Source organism: Chelonia mydas, chromosome 13, assembly GCF_015237465.2.
Source record: "Chelonia mydas isolate rCheMyd1 chromosome 13, rCheMyd1.pri.v2, whole genome shotgun sequence".
Classification (NCBI taxonomy): Eukaryota; Metazoa; Chordata; order Testudines; family Cheloniidae; genus Chelonia; species Chelonia mydas.
This window is the reverse complement of record NC_051253.2, coordinates 6457111-6481781: the sequence shown is the minus strand read 5'-3', so window position 1 is coordinate 6481781 and position 24671 is coordinate 6457111. Positions and strand designations below refer to the sequence as shown.

General features: G+C 44.7%; 1 protein-coding gene across 3 annotated transcripts in view; it reads right to left on the bottom strand.

The window, feature by feature from the left end:
* The window catches only part of NKAIN4 (sodium/potassium transporting ATPase interacting 4), an 84457-nt gene that overhangs the window by 34310 nt on the left and 25476 nt on the right, over positions 1–24671 (bottom strand). For all 3 annotated transcript variants that reach the window (XM_007059813.4, XM_037915695.2, XM_037915694.2), the window contains exons 2-3: positions 8859–8996; positions 5796–5876 (exon numbers count right to left, since the gene is read on the bottom strand). In XM_007059813.4, the coding sequence (XP_007059875.1) occupies positions 5796–5876; positions 8859–8996 (219 nt within the window). The remainder of the gene's footprint in view (positions 1–5795; positions 5877–8858; positions 8997–24671) is intronic.

Genomic DNA, 24671 nt, shown 5'->3' with positions numbered 1-24671 from the left:
AGCAGCCGGATTGTAATTATTAATTTAGATTGGCATTTCCCATGAACCTAAACAGTGTGCTTGTGTAAACGAGCTGTGTCTTCATGCCCAGTAAGTGGATCTAGAAGTTTATTGTGATATTTGGATCTGTAGCCAAGATACCATGGTGATGCAAGTATTATAACTCGCGAGCTAGATTGATGCCTAGGCAGAAAGAAGAGGGAGAATGTGGAAAGTCAGGAGGCAGAGAAGCAGCAGTCTGGAAGTGGAATCTCAGGAGTTCCACCAATTGCAGTGATATAGAGCAGCTGTACAAAGCGCTCAGAGAAACAGTATGTCACCATGATACTGCAAGTATGCTCTGAACAGCGAGCAGAGACAGCCAGGAGCCTGCACCAAACCTGCAAGGAAGCACATCAACGTCACATTGCTGAAGATGAAAAGCAACATTTCAGTTCCAGGTCTTCCATGTTTCTTGTCTGACCAAAGCATGGTCATAAAAAAAACTGGCACAGCTGGACCTGCTTTACAAAGACCTTTCAAAAGATCATTGCAAGGTAGCAGGAAATGCTTTATTAGACCTTTGTCTGCCAATCCATTCGTCTGCTGTCCGCCTAATGAAGTTCTGGCGGACAATATTTCATTCCTTTTATTCTACGAAGAAAAGATATCAAAATATGAAAAATGACAAGGAGTAAAAAAGAATAATCACAATTGTCAAACTGATTTTCTGGTTCAAGGAATAAGGAACAAATGTAAAATACTCAGGAGAAAATTTTCCTTTTGGACAAAAATAACTCATCTTGATTTGGTGTCAGATGAGTCTAGGAAAAAAGGAAATGAAGAGGGTTCAGTTTAACGCCAGATGCAACATCTGGGTCTAGATATTTGGAACTGCCTGTATGCTTTTGCACACACAGTTACTGCAATCATGCACCCATTCACTAATCACATGCCCAAATGACTTGTTAAATGCATGTTTATTGCAACTGCACGTGCAAAATGGGTAAAAAATATGCATGGATTTTTGCATGTGTAATTATGCCTATGGTTTTGGAAATCTGGGCTTAAATGGCTCAGGGATATTAGCAGCACTTTTGCTACAGTTTATAGCGACCAATCTTTTCTCTCTTTAATGTTTTGAACCTTCGTAGATAAAGTATCAAAAAGAGAACCTCAGAAGGCTTGGAGGTTGCATTTGGGCTAACAGACATTTCAGATGCTTCTCATTTTTTCGGGAGGCTTGCAGAATTTAACTGGAGACATTGCGAGACTGGCTGTTCTGATGATATTTTAGCATTTTCTTGGTCAACACCAGGATGTAAGGGCTACTCTAGAAATATGCTCCGTGAAAGGGGAGTAAAAGACAAACGGAGAAGGAAGGAAGGAAAGAGACAGAGTCTTGTTTTGAGCTGAGGAGGCCCCTAGACACGGGTGTCAAAACGCTTACCAGAGACTGTGGTTTCGTCTACTCTGTGAGCTAGACATGTGGTTCTCGGCTCCCACAGACACACTCACTAGCATGCATTTGAGCTAGCATGCTAAAAATACTAGCATGGGCTAGCGGTACCGAGAACAAACATGACCTAAGCCCATGGGTACGTGCTCAGGGTGGCTAGCCGGTGCCATCGCTTCCGCTGCTTGTGCTAGCATGGCTACACTTCTGTCTGGAGTGCACAAGCTCAGACGAGAGCTAGTGCAAGTATGTCTATGCAAGAGAATCACGCTCATAGTGTAGATGCAGCCCCAGAGGAAGACGACCTTCCCCCATGATTTACAGAAACAAACATGCGCCTAAAAACTTGCCGGTGTTCTACAAATAATGTTCAACGGTGGGGACTGCAGCAACATTTCACAGTACAAATAATGATGTTCTATAAATAATGCACAACAGCTGGGTAATTTCTCTTCTCTGTCCCTCTCAACCACCCTCCGCTCTCGCCGCACCTTCCCAAAATCAAATCTATTCACCAGACCACATCAAAAATATACAACAGTGACTTTCTCCGCCACAAAGACACGTAGCAGTTTCCTTGTTGCTCATATTTTCACCTCTCCAGGCATATATTAAACTTGTTAAAGCAGAACCAATCAAGGTTCTTTTCCTCCTTGCCTCCCCGCCGGAGTCATCACCAGTCTGAACTGTACAGGGCTGTCATTACCAGCTGCCATTTTAACAAACTCCACTCTTTCTAGCTCGCTGCCCTTGCTGCATTTTGTCATTATAAATTAACCAGCTGCTGACATAGCTATATCAGCCAGGCATCTGACAATACATCATTGCCAGAAATGAAAAGGAGAAGCACTGGGGTGGTCAGAAATGCTACACGGCTTCCACACCCTGCCCCATATATCTTATAGGGGCTCACCTGGAAAGACAGCCGTAGGGACAGGAATCCCCCCTCAGGTACACGCATGCAGGGATACCTGCCCTACTGTGGTATCACCATACAGTGTTCCTCAGCAAATGGCTGATACTGCAATGCTCTTGCCATCTTCCAGAGGTGGTTCATCCAGTGAGCTCGCAGCACTGGGCACTCTCCTGAATACAGACAGTTCTTATGGGGACTGAGCTGAAGCCCATTCAAGTCAACAGGAGCCTTTCCACAGACTTCAGTGAGCTTTGGGTCAGGCCTGTGGAGGTGCAGGAGGATGTGGTGTTTCCCATATAGGCCAGGATAGAAGCCTGTCTACATGCAGAGTTGCATCAGTTTAGATGTGACTTTGAACCGACTTAGTCAAACTGGTGCAAAAAGGCTTTGTGGACACTCTGATTTCAGTTTAAACTAACTTTATTTCAGTTAAACTTAGGTCGATTAACCTTGCCTACATACAAACCTATATCAATTTAGTTAGATCAGTGTAAAGTCCTGCATGGACACACTGATTTCAGTTTTAGAGAGGTTTATTGGAGTTTAACTTAAACCTTTTCACAATCAATTAACAATAAGCTTAAAAGCAAAACAAAACAAAGCAACCCTAACAACTCAAAGGGATAGAATAGCATCCTCAGAGGGATTTGCACTCGTTCAACTAAATAGTTTCATAGTCACATACCGTTAAAGTTTATCTGTGTAGTTAAGCCCTTCGGAACAGGTTACAGCTACGCTGAAATAAGGGAGTCCATCCAGGGGTTTGCACCAGTCTAAACTTTGGGTTTGTCTACAATGGAGCTGCAAGATGTAATTTCCAGCTTGAGTAGATATATGTGTACCAGCTCTGATCAAACTAGACTGCTAAAAGCGGAAGTGTAGCTATGGCAGCACAAGCTGCGGGAGGGGCTAGCCACCCCAACTATAATCCCATTTGAGACCCAAGGTACATACATGGGTGGCTAGACCCTTGTACTGCTGCAGCTACATGTCTATTTTTAGTGTGCTAGCCCAATCAGAGCTAGTGTGGGTCTGTCTCCTTGAGCTGGAAACTACACCTCCAGCTCCAGTGTAGACATACCCTAAACCAGTGCAAAATGTGTGCATAGACAACTGCTAGGTGCACTTATCCATCTTGTTCACACAGGATAGTAGAGTCCCCATTTAGTGAGGTCTCTGGAGAGAAAGAGATTCTGGGACAATGCATCTTTAAAGTCTCCTCCTTTAAACCACGAAGCACACCCAAAATTCTACCTGAAATCCCAGAATTCATTTCCACAAGCATCCCGTCGACAAGATCTCTCATTTGTTTGTTTGTAGACATAGTTTGCCATTCTTGGGATGCAAGCAGTTTCTCAAAATTAAGAGCAAAATGGCATTTTTTCAAACAAAAACAATTTGTGAAAAAAATCAGAGCTCAGTTGTAAATTATTGTGCTCTTTGGTGAAACCAGCAACATTTTTTATTTTTGCCAGTTGCCACCCCCTCCACGGTGGCAACTCTGTTACAGCTCCAAGGGAGAATCCACCAGGAGACAATAGGTATTATGCAGTGCAGCCCAAATCTATAAACTCTTATTCACACAAACAGTCCCCCACTCATCTGAGTAGTCCCATTGGCTAAATAAAGATTGGCAGCAGTAGAAACAGAATCAGATAAAGTTGCGAGCTTTGCTAAAGTGTCCCGTGAGACAAAGGTAGTGGGTTAAAGCTCATTGACAGGTGGCAGAATGGCGGTTCGTATTATCCTGTTTGTATTGCAGAATCTTTTCCCCAAAACGGTAAAACTCAGATAACGTAAAACAGGTCAAGGGTAGCAAAAGTACATCTGAGATAGGCTACTAGAAAACACGAGAGTCAGTCAGTGAACCATCAAAGGAACAGGTTGATCTGAGTTTTACTGTTTCCAGAAAGGTGCTTTCAGACTGTTACTAACCAAAACTAGATCCTTTTATCTAACTGATTGCAGCCAGTGTTGAAGTTACACTTTGGACCAATGGTAATCACTGGTCCAGGCAAGAGCTCCCTCTCAATGAGTTTCGATGGCTACTTCAGAAAATAGAGATTAGTTGGGGAATTAGGAAATGAAAGTTTCTCCTATCTGCAACGGGCTTTTTGTGACCACTCACTAAGTTAACAGAAACCCGATGAAACGTAGAGCAGTTCCAGTTAATGTCTGTAATTTAGACACATGACCTGAGAATTCAGGTCAAATGTAAAGTGAACCAAGCTCCTCTAACCACTTTGAGCTAATTAAGCTACAGCAATATTCATTAGAAATTCACTGCTTACAGCCCAGGCTCGGGTTAGGAGCTGGCTCCAATTGCCAGTATTTCTGACTCTGTCCTTATGCAGCAGACAATAATATTTAGCATCTTTCATCTTCAAAGAACTTTGCAAATATTCACTAATTTAATCCCCACAACATCCCTGCAGTGGGCACCTATTATTATTTCTATTTTTAGATGGAGAACCTGAGGCAGGGAAGTGCCTAGCCTTTGATAAGCAGTCACCTATGTTGCCACATGTATGGAGGTACCACAATGGATCTACCTGGCTTCCTTCAGCTTTACTCTTCATATAGGACACAGAAGGGGTTTTACTGAACTCTCCAGAGAGATGTAATTGGGAACATGGTGTCCCTGTTCCGAAACTGTCTGAAGGCCATTAGCAGGGCTAAGGGTAGAATAAAAGGAGAGAAACCCTGCCGAGTGAGTTATTGCAAGGAGTTTGGTTTAACCCAGCTCAACACCAACTGGGCTAAAGTCCCTAAATGTATTCCTTCCCTAGAGCAAACTCAGAAATGCAAACAGTACAGGGCAGTGCTAACGATTCCCCAGAACTCCCTGCTTTGGAGTCTGATCCGAATAAACCCTTATTTCTCTCCCCTCAGAGCAATGCGCCTTTCTTCTAAAAAGTGTTATGAACCCTCAACAGGCTCAGCTGCAACCTAATTAGCTCACAGCCTCCCAGAGTTGTCTCTGAACTCAGGCTAGGAATTAACCCCCTCTCATGCAATGGTCCCCCCTGCACCTTTCCCCAAGGTCTCTTTCCCACCTTCAGTTTGAAATATTATTTGATTCCATTGTGTGCAGGGACTGCTGATGGCGGGGGGGAATCAAACCACCATTGACACTTCTGCTAGGGGACTCGAAGAAATTGGCCCTTGTTTTTATTATTTATTATGTACTTTTTACAAAATAGTAACAATGCTTGCAACATGTGTCTCTCCCCCAGAGAGCCCCTAAGCATCAGGCTGCATTAGTCTATGCAAGAAGGCAGCACACTTCCCCTTTTTCCTCTTCAATTTTAATCATCAAGAGGGCAGGCAGCATTTTCTTGTGGCAAGTCCCCTCTCCCACACTCTGTTCCCCAGCAGGTTCCCTTCCATTTCCTTTGATGCACAGGCTGTTCTCTAATCAGCCAGGCTCACATTCCTACTCACCTTTGAGAGTCCTCCCACCTCCAAGTAAAAGCAGATGATGAAGATGTTCCAGGTGACCCAAATTGCAGTCCAGATGGCATACTAGAAAGGAAAGGGCAGGGGGGAAGAGAATTAATGAACATGGGGGTGCTCTGGGAAGCTAGCATGCTTTGCATGTGATACAGCTGGAGTCAGTCAAATGCCCCAAATCAGCCTCACAGTCACTTTCTGCTCTTCTGGCATTTGACTAGATTTCAATGAAGCTATAGGTCTCTGGTGGTTATGGATGTTCTTATCTGGTTCCCAAAAGCAGGGTTCATAGGCAGCAGGCTGCATCTGTCCTGCCCTGCAGCATGGCATGTTAATGCAACACCGCCCCCCTATTCCCAGTGAAGGCTCCCTGGGATCAATCTATTCATCTCATTGGTGGCAGTGGAGCTGTGCTGATAAACACCAGCTGAGGATCTGGCCCTGAGTTTTCAGCTGGCTAAGCTAGGTTTGTCAGACCCAATAACATTTTAACATCAGGCCCCTGCTGGCTCCGGCTCCGGCTCCCCTTGTAAGGCAGGGGTGTTCAGTACTCACATAGCAAGTGGTGGGATGGGTTAAGGTGCCTCACGCTTCTCTTACAGCAGCCTACTGAGGAGAAATGACAGACTTTGGAGCAAGTCAGATTCATCTCTCCTCAGCTTGAAGATAGCGGCTGCTATTCAGGGGCTTGCAGCGTGAGGCCTTTGAGGGCAGAATAAGGCAAAAAGTTGGGAGGAATGGATGGCTCCTCAGGGCTCCAGATGAGATCCAGATGACGTCTCAATTTCAAAACACCACCAGAAAAATAACCTGGGCACTTTTTTAGACCAAAGAGCAAGTGCCATGGGCCTCATTTCTAATTCCCGTGACCTGCTCCTCTGAAGGGTGTAGTTGTTATGGAGATGAGTGACACAAACACGCTTAGAAATACATAAATGAAAGAAACAAACTCTGCCAGCCAGCCAGCAGCCGTGGGTCCCTTCCCTTGGGCACCAGATCAGCAATTACAGCAGTGGTTCTCAGACTTTTGTACTGATGACCTCCTTCACACAGCAAGCCTCTGAGTGTGACCTCCCGCCTCCTTATACATGAACAACACTTTTTTATATATTTAACACCATTATAAATGCTGGAGGCAAAGCAGGGTTTGAGGTGGAGGCTGACAGCTTGTGACCCCCCATGTAATAACCTCATGACCACAAGTTTGAGAATCCCTGAATTAGAGGCATGGGGGCAGAGGCTTGGAGGAAATGGTGCAGCAAAACCTAGCATCCTAAGGGAAGAGGAACAGCTGGTCTCAGGTGTGTGAAGTAGAAAGTGAGGCAAACTCAATGAACCTACTGTATCTGTCTTACTGACCTGTGGCTGGAAAGCCCTGCTCTGCTGGATTCCTACTTATCCTGACTCAAGAAATGTCCTCAGCTAAGCTTTCTATGCAGCTGGTAACTCTACATATCAAGTGTGACCAGAATGCATTTGTGTGTGTTCCGGGAAGTTTGTTAGTTGATTGGGTTGACTTTGAATGAAGTCTGAAAGCTGTCAACGTGTAGGGAAACTGAATAAGGACAATGTCTGTAGAAAAATCCCAAATTGCTCAGAAAAATACTATTCAGACCCTTTTAAATGAACTTCCCCTGACATTTTCTATTCCAGTGCTTAATGGTCTTTCACCCACGTCAACAGGTACACTTGTGCTAGAGGGCCCCAGTATGAGGCTAGGAGGTTGTCAGACAGCCCGAGAGTCACAACCTGATCTCCATCTTGTCAGCTTCCACAGAGAGAGGTGACTGCAAACTGTCTCCTGCCAAAAAACCTGCCAGCTGGCAGAAGTTTATTATTAAAGGCATAGTCCCTGTCATTGAGGCTTTTATCTATCCAATAACTGACAGTGATAAAGCGGAGCTGAAGGGGAACATCAATCATAGAGCGTTTAGGTCAATTATAAGGCAGTAGATCCTGTAAAGAGAGGTGCTTGCTGGCATCAGAATGTGATTCTAAGTATCTAAAAATATTTCTGAATGTTGGTTTTCAAAAAACATGTTCCAGTCAAACATGGTTTCTCACCAACAATGAGCAGAGCCAGAAAATGAACATTCTATTCCAGGAGGCTTCTGAAAAGATCCAGTGGTCACTGACCATGAAAACTGACCGGCTAGTATAACCAAGGCAGCATTGCAGATCCTCGTGAGTCTCAAACTTGAGCATCTACTTATCAAAAAGAGATGATCTCACAGACTTCTAAGGTCAGAAGGGAGCACTGTGATCATCCAATAAGACCTGCACATTGCAGGCCACACAGCCTCGCCCATCCACTTCTGTAATGGATCCATTACCTCTGGCTCAGTTACTGAAGTCCTCAATGATCTTGTGATTAAGACACAAGATTGGGACTCAGGAGACCTGGGATCATGTCCAGTTATAGACAGTCAGTACCCAGCTCTGTATCTGGGTTAGCACCCAGTTCTGCTGCAGACTCCCTGTGTGACCTTGGACAAGTCACTTTTAAACTCTCTGTGCCTCAGCTTTCCCATCTGTAAAATGGAGAAAATAATGCTTCCTTTCTCCAGCCCTTTGTCTGCCCTGTCTATTTAGAATGATGGTTAAGTCTCAGTGGAAGAGATGCTCTCTTACTATGTGTCTGTATACCACTCAACACTATGGGACTCCAGTCTCAGTTGGGGCCTGTAGCTGCTACTGTCATACAAATAATACGTATGATTTAATCTCTTCCAAAAGTGCTGAGTAAATATAGCAAAGAGTAGAATAAATAGTGTGCTCTTTAAAGCAGCACAGACAGGTACAGGTTAAACAAACACCTGCCCGGGATGGTCTAGATAATATTTAGTCCTGCCATGAGTGCAGGGGACGGGACTAGATGACCTCTCGAGGTTCCTTCAAGTCGTACAATTCTATGATTCTGTGTGGATAAAAATCCCTGATGGTTGAATATCTGTGCATGAGTGGATTGGTTCCAGCCTTAACCCAGTGCCCACAAGACCCGATCATGGACTTGGTTGGGTAATTGTAGCATGGAAGAAAACGAACGTTACTTACCACCACTATGTAGCGTGGCCTATACTGAATAGTCCCGAAGAGGCCAAGGATAACGATGATGATGTGGAGGAAATTGGCTAGAATAGGAGCCCATTGATATCCCAGGAAATCGAACACTTGTCTCTCTAATGCAGCGAGCTGGAAGAGAGGAGCAAACGATGAATTACAAATTCACAGCTTGTTGCAAGGCTTTTAATGTTCAATCTCAGAGTCACTTCATCACCCCAGCTGCCTCTGGTGTTTTCCATTTATTTGTTCACCTGGGTACATCCACTGGGATAGCACGGGGAAGGAAGGTAGTCCCCTCTCCATCAGAAGCACTGCCCTCCCCCCACATATTTAGCTCTTTTCAATGCTAATATATTAGTTTAAGGTAAAATCCATAAATGGTTAGTGCTTTACGTCTAGATTTTCAGAACAGTCAGTGCAAAACTATGTGCATTTTGGGCACATGTTTTTACCAGCACTGTGCACATAACCGCAGTCAGTGTATCCAGCTAGTCTTATAGCTGGCCATCTGTGCATCAAATTGCTACATAGAGCAGGCAGCTATATGTGCAAATTAGACATGCAATTGCACAAAAACAAACAACCAACCTCCTCCCCCTAAGTCTTTTCATTGATATGTTCGCAGCTCAAGCAGGGTGGAGGCGAATGGGCTAGTGCCTCCTCCCATCCCTTTACTCCACGCCCCTGGCGCATACTCTCCTACATACAAAGGATTGCTCCATCCCAAACACGCTATGTCCAAAACTGCGGCTGGTACCAAATCCTGAGGAAGTGGGATCAGCTACAGCAAAAGAAAGGTGCCTAACGGCATAGGAGTTCAGAGTACAAGTGGTATTTATTTTTTACCCACAAACCAGTTGCCAAAATGTACCAGCAATGCCCAAGATTAAGTGTAGCATAATAGCCATTATTTTCTCCCTCGCTTGCAGGGGGTGGCCTTGAGCGTCCAAAGGTCTTTCGCCATCTCCAGCTATTAGGATATATTACACTAGCTCTGTACACTGAACTCTTCCAGTGGATGCATCTAGTCCACTCCTCGTAGTCACATCTGAAGCAGAGCCGCTTTTCCCGGGTGCGCTCTGCACGCAGCTGGGCACCCGGCAATGGAACTTTGGCCACGGCTTAAAATACTGGGGGATGGTCCTTGTGTCCGCGTGAGCTAGCTGCAGGCCCCAGTGAAGCAGCACGATGAGGGGTGCCACCGTTATCAAATGACCACAGTTCCTCCTCCTCCCTGGGCGACAAGGTGGGGAAATCATTCCTATGCCTCCCTGTGCCTCGGAATGTGCCAGAAATGGAACTACACCCAACGGAATGGCAGGCAGACACTCTGCACAGGAACACAGTTCTCTTTCCTGAGACCACTAGCTCGGAAGACAGCGGGGAAAGCTCAGAAGAATCTGTGTTTCAAAGGGGTAAATAAGCAGCGTTGCTGCTTACAGGAGGAGATCAAAAAGCATGGCCGCTAAGCAGTTTTTCCTCAAGGACAGCTCTCTGCATTGGAGAAGGGGTGCCTGAGAAGCAGGGGGTTGGGAGAGCTGGCTCAAAGTCAATTTGTATTCTACAAAACAAATTAATCTCCCCTTTGAAGTAATGCACGCTGTCATATTTTGATCAATTTTAACTAACTGGAAGGTGCTGTGAAACGCGGCAATGCTGCCATTGTGCTATCAGGCTGTGCCTTTGAAATGGGAGCTGGAGAATACTCCTCATTTCACAGTAGTTCAATCTGGTATCCTCCCATGAGTGCAAAAGATTTTCTATATCTCATCAGAACCAGCAGTCATAGGTTAAACGCTTAATCTTTTTAGTAGGGAATTAATGTACATACTATAATGACATTTAGAATTCCTGAACCCTGATTGGCTAGTAACAGGTCACTTGACTGTGACTACTTCATCCAATCAGGCATTTAATTGGCTTTGTGTGTGACATTAACCCTGGAATATGTACCATATAGAGCCAGAACCACAGTATATCAATTAGCTGATTAGACAAGGGGACACAATGGGGGGTGTGTTGTAAAGAGATAACACCCTGCCTTAGGTGCATTAGGATGAAATATTCAGCTTTGCCTCTTGCCTTCAGCCACTGTAAGAAATGGACAGATATAGATTCTACCCAACAGTGCATTATTGCCACTAAGAATTGTTCTTATTCGTTAAAAAAAATCATAATTTGCCTGTTCAAAAAAGTGTTCCTTTTTTTACACATTTCCCAGTGTTGTCGTTGCAGAGGGTAGCTAGCAACAGCCATAGATCACCATCTCCTTCCAGCAGTGACTTCTGTTGGGTAGTTTAATTCACAGGAATCTGGCAAAATGGGTCTCATGCCATCTCTGTCAGATGGAATGATCCCAATAGTCTTGGGGACTGATTCATGATTGCTCTGTAGCTGCAAAGCTGCCACCCAGGCCTGCAGGGACTGTCCCTGGTGTAAAATGCAGAGCCAGAATGGCCTCCTATAAAGAAGACTAGCACAGAGGGTTGGTAATATAGGGAGGTAGGGGTGGGTGGGTGTTTAATGCATTGGCAATTGTGAGCTGTTGTAATGCCCCATATGGGCGGAACTAGCCCCCACCGGCCCCTAAATAGCAGAGGCTTCTCTTCTCGGTTCCCGTGCTGGCTCTAGTGCTGTGGCAGGTGTGAATTCCCCATTTGTCTCTAAGGGTCAATTCATGCAGTCTGTACTCCAGACAAAATTCCCAGATGGTTCTGTAGTCCTTATCCAGGCAGGATTTTGCCCTGCTATTTTAGGAGTTATGTTCATCTTCATACTTCCCTTTCTTCTACCTGCTACCTCCTTTGTACCCCTAGCTGCTTCTGTCCCTGCTTCTTCCACTGTGATTGGCATTTCTCTGAAGATCGTTGGGAATTTTCATTTCATTTCACCCCATTTCTTTTTTTTTTTTAAACTTCTCCTCTCTTTTTCCCATCCCCATCCTGGACCATTAGGTGCCTTTGCCATTTTCTTTAGGCCCTGTATTTTTAAACAATGTTTTGTGACCTTATGAATGGGCGTAGCAGACTGCTACAGCCTGCCAGCAGCATGACTGGTTAGAGCAGGCGAAAGGGAGCCAGGAGACTTGGGTTCTGTTCCAAACTGCTGCTAATGCAATGGGTGAGCTCAGCAAGTCATTCATCGTCATGACTTTGTTTCCACCTGTAAAATAAAGACACTACAGGGCACTTTAAGATCCTCAGATGAAAGGGGTTATGTGCAGTAAATGCAAAGATTTACTGTGGTTGTTAATGTTGTCCAAACAACGAGTGGAAATGCCACAATCCAGGTTTCAGAAATGAATCCCCAAGCAGCATCAAGGCTCTCTCTTAGTTATCACTGGTCCTTGGGTGGAATTAACAGAACATTTGCTAAAACAGAATAGATAAACAACCATGTAATTCATGAGGCTACAGTTTCGTGTGAAGGACATAACTGTTAAACTCTGCCAAGGCTAGGAGGTAAACTGGGTAACTCTTGTGCAAATCCAGCCTGAATTTCAGGTTGGCAACAAAGCATGAAACCAGGAGAATGGAATTACAAGTCATTAGAATCCCAAGACTGGATTCCTTGATTTGGCCAGAATGATGAGAAAGTGATGGCAGAGGGGAAGGGACAAGGAGCTTTGGACATAACCAGATGTTCATGCGTGCGCACATGCCCACACCTCTCTACCTCTGGACAGGAGCCATCCATCCTATGTGCCTATGGGTATTAGCTCTTATGGAAAACTGCTGTGGAATGAGAGAGAAATGCAATCTTTCTATACAACTTTGAACCATCCTATTTGGGCTACAGAAAATTATACCTCTGCAGTAGAATTCTATAGGATGGTTCAAAATGTCTATAAAGAGGAACTTGTATTACATTCTAGGTACAGATTTTAAAGATTGATCCCGATCAGTTTCATCCCAGTCAAATTATATAACACTTTTCCATTAGGAGGGGCAGAATCTTGTCCTTTATGACTATTTTCATTATAAGAAGGTCTCTTTTTTTCTCTTCTTGCTGCTCCAGACCATACGACATCTTCCCCTTTCCCTTTTGAAATTAAATGAAGGAAAAAGCTGTTTTCTTCAACCAGTTTGTAACAGAACAAAAATCTAAATGGTTATGATTGACCTTTCTCTTCTGAAATCAGCTGCGTTTGTGGTGATCTGAAGGGAGCTGGAATAGCAATAATCATACGAAGTATTTGTTAGACTGATGAACAAAACCTATAAAACTGTCTTTAGGGCTCTACTGCATTTATACAACAGGTAGTGAAAGGAAGGCAGTGCAAGATGCCTCTGTAGAATACACGAATTAAAGTCAATCACACAACTCATGGGTAGTTAATTTCCTCCTCACAAGTTGGAACAAAGCGTTCCACAGACAATAATATAGTGAGTGCCTGACACCCTGACAGTACTGAAGTCTTAACAGAAAAGGGTGCTGTAGCTACGATGGAGGATGAGCCTTACTGAGAGAACTAGTTGAAAAATGATTTTGCAAAACATTTTGAATGTCTTTTCATTGCGCAGGGTTCAAATGGAACAATTTTCCATTTGTTGGACATTTTCAGTGTAATATTTTTGGGGGCAAGAAAACATACCCAGTGCAATAAAATGACTGAAGTCCAAAGTTTGGGGATTTTTTCATCCCCCCTCACACACACACCATCACCATCCATCATTTTTTCTTGTTGCTATTCTGTAACTGTTCTAAAGTTGAGGAAGTTTAGAAAAGTTACAAAGTGGAAAAATGGATTTCTTCCCCAACCCCTCCAAAAACTCACACTCTCTGGACATCATTCACTCTGCTGCATTCAGGGGGAAAAGGGGAAAAAGAGGAAAGGGGGAGGAAGAGGAGAAAATTAAAAAACTCCAAGATTTCAATATTTGTGGTTTGCACGGGGGGTAGGGGACATAGAACATTTTTTAAAAAAAAAAGCTTTTCATGAAAGTTTTCAATGTAGAAAATGGACCATTTTTTGTTTGTTAAAGAAGTTTTGAACAAGAAATGCTGACAAACTCTACTTACTAACCTTTGCTGGTATATAACCCAAGAGGCCTGTCTACTTGCCATAGTACCTGGTGCCACAACTGAATGAAAGAGCCACCTCCGCTTCCATCCTCCATCTCCCACTGTTCTTTCTTGTCCCTTGAGGGACACTTAACCTCTTCCGCCACCCCACTAAGAGTAATTTCCTATTACATTTAATATCTAGGGTTAAGTGGGATTGCAGATTGGGGTGGGGGTGAGAAGACAAGGCAGCCATATTTGTGATGGGCATTTTCAGGGTAGTAACCATAGAGCGGAGATTTACATAAATGCTTGTTCAGACATGACTGTCCCATGTTTGTGTACCTGTGCTTTGATTGGCTGAGAGGTATTTGCATAATGGAGAAACCAAAGTACGGTCATGGCACCATCTGACCCAGATAGTAGAACAAAGTGGGGGAGGAATATCAAAAGTGGGCTCTGCTCCCATGCTTCTAGGGGTTGGTTGCTTACATTTGGAGACTTTCCCTCCTCTATTTTCCTCTTCCTACTTTTCTTCTTTCTATGATTTTCCCTTCCTCTGGGGTCTGCCTGGCTTCTGCAATTGCAGGGAGGCTCCTGTGAAAAGGTGGGTTTTGTATTTGGCTCTGAAGGCCACCAGACTGGAGAACACTGATCTGCTTCAGCAGGGGGTTCCCTAACATCCCATATGCTCCTGCCTCCTGCCAGCCTCCCCTTTGGCGTGTATGGATTTGGTCACCCTGATGAGCTCAGAAGTCTTACTCATTCCCCAGGTGCACTGGTGTGGATAAGGAGGGAGTAGGGGGAGCCAATGAATGAGTCAGAGGTCACCTGTAATCCTTTTATGCCACATCATTTTTATCACACTATCCAGGCCACATTATCAACTAGATTTGTTCTTGCTAATGTATTAAGTTTTTAAGCCCCCTAATCTTCTTTGCTTCAGATCTGTGTCTTTTAGTGCTTTTCTGGAATCACTTGGAAAAAAAAACAGTTACCATTTGACAGGTTTCAGAGTAACAGCCGTGTTAGTCTGTATTCGTAAAAAGAAAAGGAGTACTTGTGGCACCTTAGAGACTAACCAGTTTATTTGAGCATGAGCTTTCGTGAGCTACAGCTCACTTCATCGGATGCATCCGATGAAGTGAGCTGTAGCTCACGAAAGCTCATGCTCAAATAAACTGGTTAGTCTCTAAGGTGCCACAAGTACTCCTTTTCTAGTTACCATTTGGATGATGCTGAACTGACTGGGTGAGAGAAATAGACCTGTGACTTGGCTATGCATATCACATACATCCACACCTCTGTGTTCTAATAGCAGGAAAGCTGCTTTCACACTTTCCAAGTTCAGCTTTAATAATTAAAGATACATTTTTGTTTAAATTTTAATAGCAAAATAAAGAGTGCAAGCAAATGAAACAGAGGAGCAGCTGGGAGGAAGTAACCCTGTATTGCAGCCTACAAGGATCTGACTCCTTGGCATGAATATTTGAAGGTTGTAGGGTTGAATCCCACCAGAGCCAGTTAGAGATGGAGTCAAAGGTACACTTTTTTATGAATCACTGTGGAGGTGGAAAGATTTCTCCAACAAGCCAAGCAAATTGATCTTTAGCTACAGTTTCCCAATGTGTTAATGGATCCAGGCTTTACAGCAGGCTGATGAATTTTAAAGAGGCAAGAAATATGAAAACGGTGTGTCTGGTTCTTATTTAAACCAAGTCCTCTTTAAGCCACTCTACCAGTGACAGCTCTAGTTTAAAAAAATCGAGATCCAAACCTTCCCAAAGTTCAGGGCTGTTTGGCTCTGGCAGTTTTGTTCAGTCTCTATACAGACCCTTAAGAATAGTAACTAGAGCTGCCCAGAAAATGGTTTGTTTTTCCATGGAAACGTTAAACTTTTCATTGAAAAAAACAAAACAAAAACAGAACATTTTCATCCGAAAAATGAAAGTTTTTGAGGGGTTGGGGTTGGGACAAAAAGTCAACATTTTCCATAGAAAGCAGACACTTTTTGAAAACAAACAAACAAACAAACAAGCAAACAAACCCACTCCTCTTTCTGTCCAAAATCCCAATTTGCTGTTGAAAAAGAGTTTTGATGAGAAATTTTCTACTAGCCCTAACAGTGACACAGCTTTAAAATCTTTTCTCTCCTACTCCTCCATGCTTCCATCTCCTTGGACACCCAAAGCACTGATGGCCACAAGGCACTGCTGAGAGCTCTGCAATGCCTCTTTAGATGGATATACATGGAGGCCTTGGATCCTGAGGACACATGTGTCTACACTTTAGAAAAAGCCCAATTTTGTGACTTAATTTTATTTACTCTCCCTTTGACCTAACTCAGGACAGAGATCCAGCCAAACCCCAGAGTTTTTAAGATGTGTCTTTGTTTGATAAACTCCATCATGCAAGTTATTAAAAGTCTCAGCCAACTTTTAAGTGGCAAGAACTTCCATAGTTATACATTTTCAGCAAGAGTTTGAAATTGCAGTTCTTACTCAGGCAAGATTCCCATTGACCTCAGTGGGTGTTTTTGGCATACAAGGGCTGCAGGGTCAAGTTTGGTGCACATTCACAGTGTTGCCAACTCTAACAATATTTTGTATTTTTCTTAAAGCACCAGCTCCTGGAGTCATGGGATTATAAGAGACTCTCAGCTTTCCTTAAAAAATAAAAAGTTCTTAACCCTCATGGTTGCAGAAACAAGCTTGAAAATTTGAGTCCTAAAGGCTCATACATTAGAAGGAAATTAGAGAACCTCTAATTTATTTTAAAAATCTCCTGATTTTTAAGCCAGTCTCATGGTTTTTTGGAGCCTGCCTCATGCTTGGGTTTGATGATACTGACTATCCATTGCCCAGCCAGCATGATGCCTATCCGCCCTGCAATTTTGCCTTCTCATCTTTGAAAATGGTGAAAATATCTAGGTCTCAATAACTCACGCTAAGCCTGGGTAGAGGGAAAATACCCTTATGGCTGAGCAGAAAATTACCTTCTATTTGTCTCAGGGTGAGCTGCAGTGTGAACAAGGTGGATTCTGTGGGTCCTGAGTTTATTAATTTAAACAACAAACCTCTTCCCTACCACAGTGAATTTGTCTCCATGCAGCAAAAAAAGAAATTCTTTAATAAAGTTTACTAGGAAAAAAGAAATGGTCCCACCCACCACTTCAGACTGTCAGGGCCCGATCCTGCTGGGTGCTGAGTGCTCTCAGCTCCTCCTGAAGTCAGCGTCTCGTGACCTAATATGCAATTGTGTTCATGAAATCTCATTTTTCTTCCGTAAGTGTTGTCAAGGAAACCCTCCTTAGGGCCTCGTGAGCCACAGCTCCCTTCCTAGCATCCCGTGCTGAGCCACGGAGGTCAAGAGACTAATTGACCAGGAGGGTTCTGTTTGTTGCCTTGTCTTTGAGATATGTTTGGTCAGCACTGCCATTTAATAAAATAAACACCATCCTCTATTAAGTTTGGTCTGTTTGCTCCCAAGGAGCTGCTTGTATACCCCAGGTTCATTACATCCAGAAGCACACAGGCATTAAAGTGGCTGGAAGGGTATTCAAATCAAATGCCATCTTTTGAGTCTTCTAATTATTAATGCTGTAGAAATAAACCTGGGTCATTTTGAGGGCTTGTAAGGACAACTAGCTCCAACTAAGCAATCATCCATTAAACAACTCTGTGTACATTTTTGACACCTTCATTCCCTCTAGTGTGGTATATGTGTGCTAAGGATCTGCCACCCATAGGATCATTCTTTCGGTTGACAGCAATGCTGTCACTAGTCCTTTGGCCTCATTTCGCATGTACTGTGTCACTGGGCCCTTTCAGAAAAATCCTGGCTGTAAGGCTATGTTTACTTGCACTATATTATTCAGTTATCAGCTGTCTGTGTCCTTCATTGACTTCCTAGCAGGGTGTGTTCCTTGGTAAACATAGGAGACAAAACTGGGACTCAAGCTGTGTGGAAGTCTAAACTTTCCTTAATAAATTTCTCCTGCTTGAGAGGGGCTGTGATTCTGTGTGTCATGATACTGAATTTATTATTGCATGTATCCATCAACCATGGGAACACACTTGCTACACAACCACTGATGAACAGATAGCTACCAAACCCCTCCCACTTTAGCTGTACAATTACAAATTTTAGGATGAATTTAGTCTTCAGGAAAGTATGGGTCTAACAGAATTAGCTAGAGGTAGACAGGTACTGAATAAACTTCTCCCATACAGATCTATTAATGTACCTCAGCCCTGGATTGCAACACCCCCTGCTATACCAGTGCTTAATCTCTATGAAACAGAGACTAACATTAATAAACAGATGGTTTTGTCATGCAGACAAAAACCCACTATGATCTTCTAATCGGATGCAGAGCTTGCAAAGCCAATTTGCGGCAGCCTCCTCAGTGAAGCACAGAGCCCTCAGACCACCAGCAAATCTGGCCAGAGGCAGTCGTCAGTGATGTGTGATAGTGTCTGCCTTTGGCCACAGATGCACGTGGGATCCTCTTGTTGGCCTCAGGCTGGCTGCACATTGATCCTGGCCCATTTGAAATCAGGTCAGAAGGGCCTACGAGTGGCATGGCAAATCAAAGCCAAGTACATACACAGTAGGGTCAGTTATGAGAGACTGGTTTCTGATGTCAACTGCAGACGATTCTTCATACCACGTTGATGTTTCGAGTGTGTTCCATCTTTACAATGCCAGAGAAGACCAGGAATTCAACATCTTTCTCAATGGATATCTCTTGAAACACAAAGCCCACCCAGTCTACCACAGAGTAACCCTAGATAGATCTTTCACATATCTGAACCACCTCAGGACAACTGCGGCTAAGGTGAGGATGCACAACAACGTTCAGAGCAAATTGGTGGGCCCTTCATGGGGAGCAAATGCTCAAACTGTCCAATCATCTGGTTCAGCCCTCTGTGACTCTGCAGCAGAATGCTCTGGTCTGGCTCTCTTCATCTCTCATCAGGTTGGTTGCCACAGAACTACACTTACCCATGTGCATCATAACTGGGACAATTCAACATACCAGTACTGTGGCTCCAGGTGTTAAGCATCATTCCTCCTCCACCCACTATGATACGGTGGCCAAACTCATTTTATTTGTGACCTAAGCCAACATCTATACCTAGGCCTCCAGAACTTAAAGGCCAATTAATTTAATGCATTGTACCAGCTTCAGTCATCCTAGAAAAACCTTGTGACAGACAGAATGGCCATTGAAACGAAGGGGATGTGATTGGATTTGTACCTGGCAGAAAAATAAGAGTTTTCTTATTCAGAAAGTGCCTGATATTTACGTCCTGCAGGCACGTGGCGAGATTTGCGATGCATGGCCTTCTTGGATAGCTGTGTGCATCCGGGGCACATTCTCTAACACAGGGGACCAGCAGTAGTACAAGTTTATTGCGGGTTAAGTTAAGGACATTTGCACAGACATTTGCGCAGGGCATTTTGCTACTGTTTATGAGGCCATCTAAACATTATAAAGACCAGGAGGCAGAGCAGTGCTACAATATCAGCAGGAATTACACGTTCTAATTGAAAGATTTATTCCCACTAAACATGGTATTGCATCCCTGCACTAGCTCTCCCCCTGCTAGTCCAGGAAGGCTAGCCAATGTTATTTGTTTGCAAGAGAAGGGATGAAAGAATATGAAAAAAAAAAATCCAACCTCAGTCCTGATAACTAGCTAGGCAGCAGTACTGCAAAAAAAGGATCAGCGAATCGTAATGGCTCACAAAACAAATAGGAGCCAGCAATGTGATGCAGATGCAAAAAAGGCTAATATCACAAGGGTGTAATAAGAGGAGTGCTGTCTGTAAGATATGGGTGGTAATTGTTCCACTCGAATCGGCAGTGGTGAGGCCTCAGTTGGAGTACTGCATCCAGTTCGGGGCACCACACTTTAGGAAAGATGTGGACAAACTGGAGAGTGTCCCGAGGAGAGCAACCAAAATGATAGACGGTTGAGAAAACCTGACCTACGAGGAAAGGTTAAAAAAGTGGGTGTGTTCAGTCTTGAGAAAAGAAGACTGATAGGGGGCCTTACAACAGTCTTCAAATATATGAAGGACTGATTTAAAGAGGATGGTGATCAATTGTTTCCCATGTCCATCGAAGATAGGACAGGAAGTAATGGGCTTAATCTGCAGCAGGGAAGATTTAGGTTAGATATTAAGAAAAGCTGTCTAACTACAGTAACAGCTGTTTTATCCGGCACTTCACAAACCAGAAAGCTCTATAAACCGGCATTTCTGATCTTCGTTGAAATTCCGGGTTATGGTCAAGTTGGCGCGGAGCTGGCAGGGGGTTGGGATGCGGGAGAGGGTGTGGAGTGCGGGCTCTGGGAGGGAATTTGGGTGAGGGAGAGGGCTCAGGGTAGTGGGTAAGGGGGAGGGAGAGGGTGTGGGGTGCCAGACCCGGGTGGCGCTTACCTCGGGCGGCTCCCCGCAAGCGGAGACCTGTCCCGGCTGCTCCTAGGAGGAGGTATGGGAGGCAACTCTGCGTGCTGCCTCCACCTGCAGGCACCGCCCTCCGCAGCTCCCACTGGCCGCAGTTCCCAGCCAATGGGAGCTGCGAAGCTAGCATTCGTGGCGGGGGCAGCATGCAGAGCCGCCTGCTGCGCCTCCGCTTAGGAGTGGCCAGGACAGGTCACCGCTTGAGGGAAGCCACCCGAGGGGAGCGCCCCCTGGATCCAGCACCCACACCCCCTCCCGTGCCCCAATTTTTCACTTACTGGCACCCCTTTTCCCCCCAACATGCCGGATAAAACAGCTTTTACTGCATAAGGATTGATAAATACTGAAATAGGTTACCAAGCGAGGTTGTGGAATTTCCATCACTGGAGGTTCTTAAGAACAGGTTAGACAAACACCTGTCAGGTAAGGTCTAGGTATACTTGGTTCCGCCTCAGAACATGGGGAAGGATTAGATGACCTCTTGGGATCCCTTCCAGCTGTACATTTCTATGATTTCATTATTATTAACAGAACAAAATCAAACCCTAATAAAGAAATATTTCTATAACTAACAACAATTTAACTAATATCTCCTACCAAAGAGAAGACCTCATTCCTTGCACCTTTGGCCGGGTCAAGTCTTTGTCATGCCGTATTCAATGAAAGGTTTTTCAACAATGAAGAATTTGGGAAAGAAAGAAAATATTAATATTCAGGTGGGAAAGGGGCACTACTTATATACTGTATTCATCACAGGATTTCCCCATATCATATAGAATAGAGTGAGATCCCATCATCCAATGAGAAACTCAAGCTGCACATTGGACCCCAAGGACTAGATCCACAAAAGGACCAAAATGCCTAACTGGCCTTTGCAATGCTTAAGTCCCTTTGTGGATCTAGCCCCAGAAGTCTCTCCTTGGATTGGTTTCACAAATTGTATATAGTTAACGTGTATCTCCTTTGGGAACTGGAACAGTTTGCGGCTAACTGTAATTCTTGGTAGTTTTGAAAATGATTGTGATAAGATTCTGATAACATTGAAGTAAGTGGATATTTTGCCACAGACTTCACTAAAAGCAGGACTGGGCTACAGTGGTGGCAGCGTGATACATGTTAACTGAGCGGAGTTTTCACTTGCACTATTTATTGGTGGATATGCGTCATGTGCACAAAGTCTTGCCCTCATGTTCTTAGCTGAAAGCAAATGCAATAAAACAAAAGCTAATCTACATTGTGTGGGCTTCCCCAGCTACTACTTTCATGAAACAAGAAACAGTTTCATTACAGTTCTTGAAAAATTCACAAACTAAAAAAGAACAGAGTTAGGAAGTTCAACTAACTGCAATTAAAGTCCACTCTGCTGATGGCTTGGCAACCTTTTCGGCAAAAAGTTTTTGAAAAGTTCCACTTCGTCAGCGTAGAGGCTGACAAATCCCCCACAGTACATACCAGGTTACCCTCCAAAGAAGTGAAAAGGCAGCTGCCTGCTCATTCAGAGAGCTTTGCATGCCTGCCAGCAGAGATCAACCTGGATTTGTAAAACCTAATATAGTAAAAATGCACTAAGCTCTTGTTAATACATGCTCAGTTAGAATATTGCTTGGTCACCCTCACACCATTCACTCGCAAACAAATTGCTAAGCATTATTGAAATAATCAAGCACTTAAATGCATTTCCTTGCAAGACTCTGGCAGCCCAACCACTGTGCTGTTTATTTTAGTCAGGCTTATGGCTTCCTGGTTACACGTGCAACCAAATAGGAAAGGTAGCTGATGGGTACTAAAGTGTAGATAAGCCCTTTGGGGCAGGGACTACTTTTTTATGTTTGTACAGCACCTGGTACAACAAGGTTCTAGTCCACATCTGGGGCTGGTAGATGCTACAACAATACAAATAATAACACTAATAACATAGTTTGTTTGTGACGTATGATGACCCTATCTCTATTTCTAAACTTAGAATTGGGTTCATGGGCTGGATAAACATCAAGAAGAGTCCAGAGTTATAAGGTAAAGGGCCAAGTTCAGCCCTGGAGTAAGACCACAAACTTCAGTTGCACCTGTTTACTCCAGGGCTAAACTCATGTTCTGAAATATTTTAGTCTTTGGTTTCTTAAAGGAACAGTAGAATCTCCATAAGGAAAAATCTCCTAGTCCTTGAACAGACATTCGCAATTCTTCCTTTGTCCCTCCCATACACAGCTCAAGAAAAATTCTTCATTTGAGAGAGAGAAAAAGGCATAAATTTGAAATATACTTACTAAACCTTCAGAAAAACCCCATTTTGTGGGCAAAGTGATTCCCACTCTGTCCTTTTACATCATCCTCAAGAGTTTGAATCATGGCAATGTATCACCATGGTATCTCCTAAGTAGTTTCCTACTGTACCGAGACACAATTTGTGATCACATATGCAGACTTTAGGCTGGGGATAAGAGGGAGTCCCTTAGGGTCACATAAATGTCTCTCTGGGGATGCCCATAGCTGCAATCTGTCTGAATTTAAAGTTGTTTTCCACACCCACTGGAACATTGTCATGAAAGATAAGCACTCACTTAATGCAGTTGGCAGCAGGAACAAGTAATCCACAATGTACCCTAATGTTCACTAACCTTACCCTTGAGAGGTAGGTTTGTACATTAGAACAACTTTGCATTGGGAAATCAGAGGCTCCTCACAATATAACTTTCATCATAAATGTTGAAGGCAGGAGGAAGGAAACAATCTTTTACGCTGGAAACTCCATCTTGTCGTTTCACCTACCTAACTCTCAGCTCCCACATCACCACCAACTTTCCCCTGTGTAATTGCAGCATATACATTCTGTCTGTCAGTGGCATCAGGAACCTGACACCTGACCCCTTACAGCAGGGGCGGGCAAACTTTTGGCCTGAGGGCCACATCGGGTTTTGGAAATTGTATGGAGGGCCGGTTAGGGAAGGCTGTGCCCGGCTGTGCCCCCCCATTCACTCCCCCTTGCTTCTCGCCCCCTGACGGCCCCCCCAGGACCCTGCCCCCTCCCCGGTCCCTGTCCCCTGACCGCCCCCGGAACCCCTGCCCCTGGCTCCCCCCCACCCCATCCACCCCCCCCCTCCTTCCTGACTACCCCCTCCCGGGACTCCTGCCCCCATTCAACCCCCATCCCGTTCCCCACCCTCTGACCGCCCCGACCCCATCCACACCCCTGACCACCACCCCGAACTCCCCTGCCCTCGATTTAACCCCCCCTGCTCCCTGCCCCCTTCCCATGCAGCACAGAGCACCGGTGGCTGGCGGTGCTACAGCTGTGCCATCCAGAGCCTTGCGCCGGTGCAGTGCAGTAAATCACTCTCCGTAACGGCTACCAGTAGCACCTTCCTACGCAGAGCAGTTTAATACACTACACCAGCAGCATGGCGCGCTGGGGCTGCGGGGAAGGGAGAACAGTGGGGGAGGGGCCAGGGGCGAGCCTCCCGGGCCAGGAGCTCAGGGGCCAGGCAGGAGGGTCCCACAGGCCAGATGTGGCCCGTGGGCTGTTGTTTGCCCACCTCTGCCTTACAGGCTACACAGGTTACTTTGCTTGGCTAGCAGTTTCACGTTGCTTGAATATTCTTTATAACCAAGAGAAGACAGAGGTGATAATCCCCTTATCACACTCCTTAATCGTGCATTCCATTGGGAGACGGACACTCAGACTAATGCAGTCCTCTGTGCATATCACAGGCTTCTGGATAAACGTCAGGCCAAGGACACTGTGCACATCTATAAAACTAACCTTATTCCAAACTAATTTAACACACCCAAGTTCTAAATCCTCGGAAACCAGAAGTTATGTGTTCAGTCTCTGGGCCTAATACAGTGATGAGCCACAAGCATTTTTCTCTAAACACTTATTACAAAATAAACGAGCAGAACAACATGTTGATCTTGCTAACTCCTAAAATCTCTCCTTCGACAGGCCCCATCTGCCCTCCTTCTCCCCCACGCAACGGCCACTAACAAGCCTCTGAGCTCCTATGAGCATCCTCCATCCAAGAACCTCAAAGCACTTTCCGATGGATCAGATTCACTCACCGTAATGCAGGAAGGGGCAGTTTGCCAGCGTGGGTGGGATGGGACTGGCTCTCCGGGGAAAGTGCCGCCAATGCTGGCCTCCACCTGGAGTTCTATCAGGGTGAGGGCAGCATCTTCAAGTGATGCCCAAGTCCTACCTAGGAGACCTGCCGGGAAAGCCTGCAGTAAGCGTGAGGTGGATCAGTGCAGATCTGGCCACCCCAGCCATAGCTGGCTCCCAGCTGCGGGCGACGGTATTCACTTTTAGGGCTATGCTGTGTGACTGTGAAT